General features: G+C 32.6%; 1 protein-coding gene across 4 annotated transcripts; it reads right to left on the bottom strand.

The window, feature by feature from the left end:
• Positions 1–5418: 5418 nt before the first annotated feature.
• LOC106469024 (mitochondrial import receptor subunit TOM22 homolog) lies at positions 5419–12139 on the bottom strand. Of its 4 annotated transcripts, none has more exons than XM_013929475.2 (4): positions 12063–12139; positions 7907–8120; positions 6396–6635; positions 5419–5673 (listed from the first exon to the last, which is right to left on the bottom strand). In XM_013929475.2, exons 2-4 carry the CDS (start codon positions 8066–8068, stop codon positions 5584–5586), a joined length of 492 nt encoding a protein of 163 aa, XP_013784929.1. In that variant the 5' UTR covers positions 8069–8120; positions 12063–12139; the 3' UTR covers positions 5419–5583. The 4 variants fall into 4 exon arrangements, with proteins under 4 accessions (XP_013784929.1, XP_013784930.1, XP_022253129.1 ...); XM_013929476.2 differs by lacking the exon at positions 12063–12139 and adding an exon at positions 11994–12013; XM_022397421.1 differs by lacking the exon at positions 12063–12139 and adding an exon at positions 11829–11850.
• Positions 12140–12817: the final 678 nt, after the last annotated feature.

Genomic DNA, 12817 nt, shown 5'->3' on the forward strand with positions numbered 1-12817 from the left:
TTTCCCTTCTACTTGACTCTCTATGCTACTTTATTATTATTAAAAAACGCAAAAACAGTGTTTTTATAATTACTATTAAACAAGAGAATTTAATGTGGGGGAAACGGGAGTACCCCGAGAAAACCCACTTTCACTGGTAACGACTGATTCGTTACCAGTGCCCGATTAATGAGAAGAAGTAAGTAGGGAGGGCAAAGTGAAGGCCGATGCTGGGGGGTTGATTAATTTATGAAATTGTTGTGGAGTCTCCTGGAGTTTATGATGGATTTGAATTGTATCTATATCGTCACTTCTCGCCGGTCTTATATATACAAAATAGAGAGCGTATCTAGAAAACGCTAGGACGTTCGACAGGTTCCTCGATCTTTCTAAAACTCCAACGCATGCTCCCAGTGTCGCGCGACTTCCGCTGTCGTAACAATATTATAAATAGAACACCCCGGTTTTATTTAACTTGACATTAAACTCACAAAGTTTTTCTTCTTTTCTGTTGCATATCCGTTATAGGAGCATTGCTAGAAAAGAGAGTTCCTGAATAACACATTCCCAGACAGATGGATTGATAGAAATGGACCAACACGTTCCACTGATATAACCTCGTTGGATTTTTTCATGTGTGTGTGTGTGGGGGGGGGGGTGTTAAAGATCAGGTACTTTCGACACCTGTGTGTTATATCGTGGATCTTCGCCACAGAATAATCGATGCAATAAAGAATGTGACTTCCGAGATATTGAACAACACCTGGAGGGAAGAGTATCGCCTAGACATTCATCGAGAAACAAAAGGTGCACATGTGGAAGTATACTAAGACAAGAAATCCCTTTACGAGTTGCTTGTCAAGTTAAATATAACTGAAGTATTCTATCTATAATATTTGTGAAGTTTTAAAATGGGTCAGATAATTTAAGTACACTTTATATAAAATTTTTATAAACAAGATATCCTCCGAATATTTAAAGTATATTAAGGATTGTATATGCAAACAACTTACTATTATTTTTTGTACGCCCTCGAATTAGTTGAATATTGGGCATGTACTGGAAATTGTCTGATGTTACTCCTCTTTTCAAAGGAGGTGATAAAAATTATACAGGTAATTATAGGGCTATTACTAGTATTAGTCTTATATAGGTGGTTGGAAGTTTTATTTGGGGGGGGGGGAGATCTGATTAAAGATGCTTTGTAAAGGTATTTAACAATGTTTAAAATTTTGTTAGATAGTCAACATGCTTTGAGTAGGGGAAAATCTCACCTTACAAATCTCTTGACTTTTATGAAGAGATTACTTCTTATGTAGATGAGGGTTAGGGTTGGATTTAGCATATTTAGGTATTCACAAAGCATTTGTCAAAGTGCTATACAGAAGAATTGTTTAAGAAATTACCCTTTAGGTGTGGGGTATAAGTTGGCTCGAAAGATGGCTAAATGGTAGAAAAGAGGATTATTATATATGCAAGGATTAATGTTACACGTGTAGTTCCTCAGGCTCAGTATTAGGACCTTTGCTCTATTTTGATTTACATCAATGACATAGATGAAGTAAAGGTCAATGAATGGCTTAAATTTGCTGATGATATCAAGGTACTGGGTGTTGCTGGCTGTGATGAGAATGGTGCTGCTTTACAAAAGGATTTAGAATTATCTGGGGAGTTGAGCAAATGAATGACAGATGGCCTTTAATTATAATAAATGCAAAGTAAAGCATGTGGGTTGTCATAATTATTAATTTATAAGAAAAATGTTGATGGGAATAACCATAACAGTGTCGTTCAAGAACGATATTTTGGTTGATTAGTCTCTTGTCATCTAAACAGCAAGCTGTTGCTAGTGGTGAACAGGATTTTAGGTTGTATTTACAGCAATATTGAATAAAGGCATTGTGTTCAGTCTTGGGCTCCTTACTTTAAGGAGGACATTGAACTGTTGAAAAGGGGTTTAGAGGAGAACTAGGATGCTATTTGACCTGGAAAGGTTGTTATACAAGACCAGGTTAAGATTTTTTCTTTTGAAAAGAAAAGTTAGAAGGGATCTGATTGAAGTGTTTAAGATTGTTAAGAAATTGATAATGTTGATGCATTATCTATTTTTTTGTACTCCATGTTGAGAATGGTAGAACAAGGAGCACAACAGATTGGCAATGTAGGAATCATCTTTAGCTTAGTTTTATTTTAATAAGAAGGCATGCCATACAATAGTGAAAGAAATTGTGAATATAAATTAAAAAACATCTTTTTGCTATACAGTATATGCATAATAATGGTGAAAGGAATCATGATAATAAAATGAATTAAAAACATTATTGTCTTACACAAGTATTAGTGTACCTCAGTGCAAGCCCTAACCCAATAATAATAAAGAGGATATTCTGTCACCTGTTATAACATTTGCTTAAACACTAATTCCAAATGCATGACACTATCAAAGAGAAACCACTCACCTCGGACAAAACTAATTACAGAAGACAAAAAACATTTAGAAAATTATTAAATTACTTTTAAGATGTGTACATTCATCATTACTTTAACAAAAGCTTTCTTGGTATTCATGGTTTCTTTATTTCCTCCTGCATACCTGGTGATCGAAACCTACCTCTTCACTTTCCATGTAACTTGAAAACTCCTCCACCATTGTAAATTCTGACTGTTTTCCATTACAGCCACTAACCTTATACTGCTAAACATGAGTGAACCAACAAAAAACACTCAGCACCAAGGTAAAGAGATTCCTGTATATACCTTGCTTTTGTTAACCCCACCTTGAGTGTCATCTCTACCTGGCATAGAGGACATAATGTCTGCAATGATCACTTCATGTGTGAGGTGCACATGAAGACTGGAACACAAAGTGGTATAAAACAATCTAGATACCCACACAAGGATAATTAAGCTTTCTGGCACTGCCCATATTCTAAACCACCAAGCAGAGTCAAATCAACAACTTCTGCAAAAGGAACACCCCATAATGGTAGGATAGCGATACTGATAAAGCCCTGGCTGAGTTCATGCAGATAAGAAATAATCAAGCCTGAGAAGTGACAAGGATTGCACCATATATAGACTATTCTCTGCAGGCAATCACCTTCCAAAGCATGTGGCATAAAATGGAATGAACTATTCATACACACTTCATTTTGGCACATCCACAAGCTTATGGTTGGCACAGGAACCAAAACATAGTGATGCCAGGCATTTACAATGATAATGGTACCTCACTCTATTAAGATGAAGACCAAGGCAAGGCCTTTGTGCTAAGATATATTAACCAATGTGATTAAGAGAGGCCTATGCTACAGCAGTCCCTATTTCAGCTACAAATGGATGTGGATATGTAAGCCATCTTTAGCTTGTATGAGATATACAGAGTCATAAATAGATCTAAGGATGGAGCTCCAGGTCCAAATAGTGTAAGAATCTCCACTGGTAAGAAACTGACAGAAACCAAGCTATTGAAATTAGTATTAAAGTATAAACTTAGATGGAAAACATGTAGTATCCTTGAAATATGGGCTCATGCCTTACCCAACTTCATGAAGCATCACTCGTTTTAAAGGCCATCAAATCATCGTCTTAAAAAACATCATTTTCAAGATCCCAGAGAAGGCTGTAGCTAGGTTTGTCTATCAGATTCAACCACTACTATTGTCATCATTAGGTGATTATCACAGTGGAAAAAGAACTTGGATCACTGCTGCTGAATTTGAAACTGAAACATGTGAAGGCTTTGAAGCTGATCACAATACCTTAGCAGTAGCTTTAGATATGAAAAATGCTTATAATAAAGTCCAGCTGCCCATTCATGCTTAAAAAATGCTCATAATAGACATCAGTGTAAAATGGATTTTGCTGCACTAACTACAAGAAGATGCATCATGAAGCATGGAACCTGGCAATCAGACTGGATCATCAGCAATACTGGTCTGTCTGAAGGGTCATCACTCTCATTAGTCATCTTCAACAACTACACTGTGAATCTAGTCTGCCTTGGCAGTCAAACCAAATGCCTTAGTAGATGACATTCTGGTGTAGAGCAGATATTCTAGCAAAATTGAAATCAAAAGCACAATGCAACCATTTCTTAGCAAAGTGAATAAATGGTGTGATAATTTAGGAATGGTTATTAATCCTGTCAAAGCCACTGCAACAGGCATTTGATGTGGCCAAACTATCACCAGCTCTTCTGTGATAGCAATCACTCTGGAAGAAACACTGAAGTACCTAGGAATATTCTTTGATAAACAACTCAACGTCACTAGTCTCATTAAAATCAATGCACTGAAAGTTCCAGCAGTAAACAGAGCTGAAGAACAATATCTGCTCATGCTGTACCAGTATTATCTGCTCTGTCCTGGATTACACACGATCAATATTAGTATGAGTGCTGTATAGCTAAAGGGATATAAAACACCTGTTTAATATTGGGCACAGGATGCACTTCAGTCACCCCATCAAAGCAATGTTACATCTCACAAGCCTCAACAGTATTCCAAACAGCGCCTACAAGGAATATCTTCACTAGGACTTTACAGTGTAAAAACCATGCATTCCATCATCAAGCTGCTTACTCATTTCAATTGGGACATTCCAGCCCCACAGACAACAACCAAGCAAAGGACTGCCTGAAATGTGCTGCTGGAGACAGTCAAGGGTTTTAGAGATTTCTCTTTTCTACAACAAACTAGGAAAAATTGAGCAATCTTGATTTTGAGATTGGTTTTGTCTCCATAAATAATCGTAAGAAAAATTTCTGAAATCATGAGAAAGAAGAAACTACTACTACTTGTAAAACTAAATTAAAAAAACAACAAAAATAAAAAGAAGCCTACAAAGGCAAAAAAACTTTGAGGCAAATTTGTCTAATAATTTCTCATAAATACATGTGTAACTAAATAATTAACTAAAGAATGTAATTCTTGGTATCAACTTTAGTTACTTAAAAAATGAAACTGAAGCAGCGACAAGACATAGCTCAGATTTTCAACACAGGAAAAAAGTTAATAAAGATTAATTTCATTTGTTCTTTACCTTTTGTTGTAACTTAATAGCTTTTGTTTTGAAGGAAGAGTTTCAAAACTTTTGTTTTTGAGGAGAAGTTTCAAAACAGATATTTATATCTGAATACACATATTACATATTAATGATGATAAAATAGTCAAACATAATATTTTACAATTTTGTGATTCTTCTGTTCTCTTTTCTACAGAATTTAATGATGTTCAGTTGCAAAAAAGGAAATGCTGTTGTATATTTCATTTAGTTGTTAATTTCTTTAATCCACATAATGTTTAACATTTGTGGTTATGTTGAAGTTTATGTTATAATCAAGAAAAAATAAGCCATACACAGTAATAGATATAAATTTTTCACCAGTTACAGGTATTTTTAAGGAGACTGAAAAAGGAACATTTCATAATAGCACACAAAAAAACTATACACACTACAGTTTAATATGTGGCATCACCTTACATTCTTGCCTCAAAGAGGAATATATACAATGGGGACCACTATTATACATTTTTTGATATTTTTGTTAATTACTTTAATTTATAGCATATATATATTAGTTTACAACTTAAGCTGACTAGGTTATTGATGTTGTGGTTGTCCAGGTATCATCATTCCCATTCCTTGCAATCCACTGCCTGAAGAGACTGCTGCACTTGGCCCTAATAAAATCTGAAATAAAATTGTCTCTGCTGTAGATATAATGAGTTGACATGTAGACACAGATTATACATTTCATTAAAGAGTGTGACAACTAGTATAAAACTACATATAGATGCTGTAAATTTATTTTAGTTTAAATTCACAATTTAATTTGAAAGACCTACAAATATCAGCTTTTATTACAGAATTACAATGAGCAAGTAAATTATATAGCAAATCTCTACACAAAAGATTTAGCATACAAATAAAAGCCAACTTAAGGGTTAATAACTCTTCACTAGTGATTTTGAAAGGAAATTTCACAATAACAGTTTTTATCAACTAATAATAATCAATTATTTTTTTTATAAACAAATAAAAACATGAATAAAAGTAATTGTTTATCCTCTTGTTTTTTTAACATAATTAAAATGTAACTACTGTTCTACATTTGTATTAAATCTATTTTAAATCAAATTTTTCAACTTATACTTTATTTCGAACCTCATATATGCTTGTTTTATGTATAGGTTTTAAAACCTATAACTATTGATTAACCTAACAGCAAAGTTTGAAATATTTAACAGCATTAAAACAAATCTTACTCACTTTTTTTTTTCTTAAATACATGTGAACATTTTTTAAATGAATACTAAATTAAATTAATTCCAATAATTACATACTAAACCCTGAGCCAAACAAAACTATTATTATCTGTACTGGTTAAGCCTTCTACTAAAAGTTTTCTGAACCTGTCTCTGTTGCTGTTTCTGCATCTCTTCCAACTGCATTCGTTCACTTTCAAACATGACAGGAGCCATCAAGATTACTGAAGAAGAGAACACTATCCAAAAGACTGACCGGCTAAAGCCATAAGCCCATTTGACACTGATCGCTGATCCAGTGATCAAGGATGATGTTGCATTTCTGAGTGATTCAGGAAACATCTCAGTCAGTGCCCAGAGTCTTTCTCCTAATGTTTCATCTAGATCCTGTTTAATGTGTTAAAAAAAGGTGTGGATATAATGATTTTTTTGTTTCTACTTAAATCAGAAAAGGTAGAATGTTTCTCAACTTTTTTAAAACAAATATCTGTTGGAAGGGGGAGGATGCACGAATAATTGAAAAAACAAGGATATCTGGAAATCTCCATATTTGGGGACACCTTTATTGTAATTCATGTTAAAATTTAATAGTACTTTTATACTGCAGTAGACACTATTTAATAAAATAGTGTGTAATATATGCTTGTTTAGCAGACTTATTTGTATTATTTCTTATAACTGTTTTTACAATCCTGGCTACTATATTATTATTACTGTAATCAAATCCCCGTGTAATCTAAGATAGTGTCAAGACACTTCGATGCCATATTGTCATTTCATTTTTTTTTGTCTGCATTAATAATCCACATGTAAATAATTGAAAATATACTGTACTTGACTTTTTATAAAATTCACTCCTAGTGGGGGTCCACACGTTGAAACATAGTTGTTCTACATATTTGCTTGTTATAACACCTACAGTAAAGAACTGACCCAATGACTGGATGAAATCACTCATTTTCTATGTGGAATATATAGGGAACACCTACTAGTAATAAGTGGGATTAACTGTAATACTGATGGTATTCTGTTCCTTTGTTTTTTGCATGACTCATATATGTTACTCGGAATTCTGTAAGCAACAAAACTCTAGACATAAATACACAACTAAAAACTATGGCTTAAGTCAAAGCACAAAACTATAAAAGATGAAACAGGGATGGAGAAATTCATGAAGAATACATAGGAGAGCTAACCTTATTCAAAAATGTTTGTAATAACAGCTACAAAATGACAATACTTTTTGCTTATTATGAAGTCAATGAAATTTTCATACATTTTTGCACCTGTCTACCACTGCAGTAAAGTACAATTATTGTAGTCAATGGCAAGAGAGGTTCTTTTTTTGTTTAAGTTGTGGGGGGGGAAGACGCTTGATTTTTCAGGTTAAAAAACTGTGGCTAGGTAACTCCGAAATGTCAAGTAAGGTTAGAAAAAGGCGAATGATAATTTCTGGTAGACTCGGCTTATATATCACAGTGATGAGATTTAATACTGAACTATTTCTTTTACAACTAAGCAGCACAATGAGGGAAATAGCCATACAACTTAATATTATTAAGAATGAATAGAATTATAGCTGCAATAATTTTAGTTTTCACATTTAAATTGTATGCAAAACAAGATGATCATAAAAATACTGTAATAACAGATCATACTTCCTCATCTTTCTTAAGAAAACCACAAGATTCTCCATATGGCACTACTGATGATGTTTTTATTGATGATTTCTTCTCTGCTTTCGTGATTTGGGGAGATTCCTCTCTACTTTCAGGTGCACTCATCATTTCAAAACCACTTTCACTTTCTTCTGATCCCATGACAAAATTTTTTTTTACTTACAAGCCCAGAGCTATATAATCCATTCAAATTCTGTTGACAAAAAAACAACAATAAACCATATAACAAAGATAAACAATTTAAACAATCTTTTAAGAGTTTAGATAATTTTTCTGCATATGTTATAGGATTTAATTATACTTAAACTTCTTATAAACTATTAATCCAAAACATAATTTAACTATCAACACTAAATCATGCAAAAAATAAGCTCAATATGTTTCTGGATTTCATACTAATATCTCTTCTTTAATTGACTGGTACTTAACTGATCAGAAGTTTAAAACTCACGGGTTATAAATATTCTGTGTTTGAGCTTGTTCATTAATGGTTTTTAAAACTAATTTTCTCAGAAGTTAAATTATCAACAATATGCATTTGCTTTCATGTATAAAGATTTAAGTATTAAACAGAACTTCAAAATTTAAAATTGTAGTAAACCAATTTGCAATGACATTTTTTTTTTCCTAATCAAGTAAACAAGAGTATGAGTTTTAAGCTGAAATAACTAGTTACTACATACCTTATTGAAGCTTATTATATTTAATTATGACAGGAAATACAGGATATAGGTTAAGTGACAATCTATTGAAACATTTAGTATGACAAAGTTTTGACTTTTCTCCTGCATCAGTGTGATTACAGTTTTCAAACACCAAAACACTTGACTATTGTGATCTGGTATGGAACTCAATGAAAATAGTATGAATATTAAATGAAAATAATTTTTGTGCAAAATATATTGTTCTGCTCAAATATTAAGTGACCAGAAACATACATAACAATATTTTGTATCAGATAACTAAAATCAGAGGAAAGCCAATGTAAAGGCACAATAAATATTAACACTAAAGCTGCCACACTAATCTAACAATTATATCATGGGAGATCTTGCATATTATTTTTGGGCATACATCTAAATCACATGGCTATACAAGTCTTGAAATTTACCGTTCAACAAATTTGCTGATTCTGTACTAGAATGTTCAGCACACCTTCTTATGGTGTTGGAACATTATGTTTACACTAATAAAATCTTATTTATTATATGCAAGATATTTGAGTAAAATAGCCAGTATTACAAGGAACAAAGAAATAATTAAAAGTGAAATAAACATTAATGTATTTAGTACTATTATACATATAAACTACCATAATCATGAGAGGAGGTATATCACATGTTCTTACACAGTCACTACAACTGTCAAATGGTAAACTTGATGTAATTCAATAGTTCAAGAAACTTAATGCATGTACTACAGGTCCAAATGTTAATGGCAAGTTCTAATTGTTCAACTACAGACACATGAACTTGATTACAGGTTTAACTACTACTTAAATATCACACTCAGTTATAAGATATTTCAAGTTTCACATAGTATTCTATTCCAACATTTCATGCGTAAATAATAAAATTATTATACAGGTAATTTGCCAACCTCTTAAAAGGATGTGCCATTTATTTCCATACAGTCAAAATGTATTTTTCAGGTGCTTCATAAAATTTTGGGGTACATGCATTTACAGCATGGTTCATAGCCATATACCATGCTTCAGGTAATGTTGGCTTATTTTTAATGTGCATTTCTAAATTTTAGTGCTTTATTTCATTGCACTAAAGATGTTTTCATTTGACAATAAGTTCCAGCTTCAGTGAGCTTTGTACCTGAACTGCTACTCCAATATCAACATATCATGTATAGTAGGTGTACAATAATAAACCAAAAATCTTCCATAGCCTTCGAAGCTGACAATACCATAAAATTATATCCATGAACATGACCATCATTACTGTTTTTATTATATTTAGTTTTTATCACCTGTTAGTTTTTATACCCATTTTTATATTACAGAAGACAAAATACAAACATGTAATTTATCCTCCCTTTGAAAAAGTTTTTACTTTAAATTAAAATAGTATTCAACTGTGCACTAAAAATAACAGTCTGTTTTCTTCAATCTCAGGCAGAAGCATTTCAGCCATCACCTACGTTTTACTCATTTATATTCATTAAGGGACATCCAACAAATATTGATGGATAACACTTGTTCACACTAGTGCCTTTCCTCTCCTTTATTTGTTTGTAGTTAAACAAAAAACTACACAATGGGTTATCTGTCCTGTTCTCACCATGAGTATCAAAACCCAATTTCCAGGTTATAAGTCTGGATACTTACTGATGTGCCACTGGGGGTTTCCCTTCCTTAATCTTTAGCTGAACAATGTATGAAGTCATACTTTTCCAAGCTATTCTTTCTAATTTTGTGATTAGTCAGAACTGGTATTCTTATTTTCATAAAGTCCACACTGCATTGTATACTGTAAACTACCAAGAACATGATCAACTACAATTACGGAGTCCCAGAGATTTATAGTTCACAGCCATAGAAGTGTATGAATGTGAGATCACAGTTCCAAATATTTAAATCTCCCATAAACAAAACATTAAATTATTATACTCAAAACAACAAATGAAAAATGTCTACAGCAGTATTACATGCTGAGTTTGCATGATTTATTTCAAGGTAACTGTATTCCCACTAGGTGTAACTCAGCTATAATAAAATTGCTATTATTGCTAAGCTTTACTCCACCATTTAGCAGAGATGAATGGGCAAATTTCAGAACAAAAAACAGGTGTTGACAAGTTGTTACTTGACCAATAAGGGTCAGTAATATATCAAACTATAGCTCTCTTCATACTCTACATTGGTCTGGGTGGTGTTTAGGTATCCACAAGCATTTTTTTATTTAAAACAAACAAATAAACTTTAAAATAATTAATAAGTGCTTTTTAGTCATTGAATTTGAAGAAAACCAAGCCATACAATAAACTGTGTGGTCCATATTACATAATTCACAAACCGATATATATATGTACATCTGCCCAGATCCAACTGATAGCATGTCAAAAAAATGATGAATTGGAGCTGTAGGCAGATGATACATTACCTGGACAAACAGTTTGCTTTACATCATAACAGGTACATATACGTCAATCATGAATACAAAATCTTCCTTTACTTTAATTGATAAATATGTAAGCTCATACTTGATTTGTAGCATTTGGTTGTTGCCAGTTTTCATTTCCTTTATCACTATAAATTCATGCATATGGGTTTTAAACTGAAGTATTTTATCAGGACTACAATTTATCTTGCTTTGTCACAAGTTTTATTCATTGTCTCAGGTTACCAGGTAAAGCAATCATTTTATATAAATCAAAGATATTTTATTAGCACTGTTCCAACGACAGGTGCTCGTGGCACGAAAGGTCAATTTACAGGTATTATTACTAATTTTTTTCATTAATTATTCATACATAATTCATATTGCAGTGTAAATCTACTAATTTTTGACTGCTGAATTCAATGGTGTGTAAAATGTTTTGTTATTTTCACTATTTAAATATCAACAAAACCACCTACTACAATGTTAATAATAAAAAAAAACGCTTGTTGCTAGGTGACAATGAAAAAAAAATCCACATGCAAAGCTGAATGAACATTATCTCTTACAAACAAAAGATCAAGATGACCAAACCTCTAAAAGTAAAAACTATTGAGGAAAACTGTAAAAGGTTTAAAACTTTTTATTTTTCTACTTAATCATTACTTAATGAAACCCCTGTGACCATATTAGTAATAGTAATTCTAATACTATTAGTTCAACAGTTGTAATACTACTATTACTACAGTATTAATATTATTATTAGTAGTATTTATTAGTAATAGTATTACGATAAACGCATGGCTGAATACTCAAAATAGGTTGATGTTAAACCGTGAACCAACATAAAAATTGCAGCTTTTCAGGAAAATAAGCAACTACTGAACTAGTTAAACACATTCAACAAATAACGTACAGCTAAATGTAATAAACTTTATAAAGGTTAAAAACTAAACCTTTCTCATTCACTGTCTCAAAATTTTATTTTATGGTAAAAATAAAATAGTATACAGTAACAAACTTACGAGTTTTACGTACTTCTACTGGCCCTCTCCGTCCATCTGCGCACTCTCTAACATTAAGATACTTATTTATAACATAATGTTACGTCTCCGTTCGATAGTTGATTTTTCGTAACTTCGTTCCGACGAAACTTTAGAGACACAAGTCCTTTCTTAAATAAAATTGGTTTATTCTTTCCGAATACAACTTTACGATACACTTAATTTCAACAGTCGCTCTGTAACAAACGCTATAATTCTCAACGAACTTCTCACGTGCTTAACAATATTCTCTCTGACTGCAGTTAAATTACTCATTACCTCTGTCGTCATGTCACGTTGTGAACGTCTTATATATACAAGACTAACACATCTCTAGTAAATGCTAGGGCATTCTTGAAGGAACAGGATATTTCTAGAAAGAGGTGGCGAGATACTAGTCACGTGACCTCGCTGACGCAACACTGCCCCTCCTTAGTATTGTTCGTCTCGAACAATAGCCACTTACATTAAACCAATAACAATTAACAATAACTTAATTAAATGTACAGAATTACAAACACAAAATTACAATTAAACAAAGTCTCTTAATTTTATGGGACGTATCTTCTTCCGTACTGGTCTCCATCTCGTTGGCTTCTGCTTCATGTGGGGTTCATCTGCTTCATCAGGAAATGTCCTATCATCGGTAACGGTCACATCAGTGGTAGTAACTTCATCACTAGCTTCATCGTTTCCCTTCTCAAACTGAGTAGAGTTTCTTCTTCGACTGTGGCTTT

This window comes from Limulus polyphemus, unplaced genomic scaffold (genome assembly GCF_000517525.1).
Source record: "Limulus polyphemus unplaced genomic scaffold, Limulus_polyphemus-2.1.2 Scaffold3266, whole genome shotgun sequence".
NCBI lineage: Eukaryota > Metazoa > Arthropoda > Merostomata > Xiphosura > Limulidae > Limulus > Limulus polyphemus.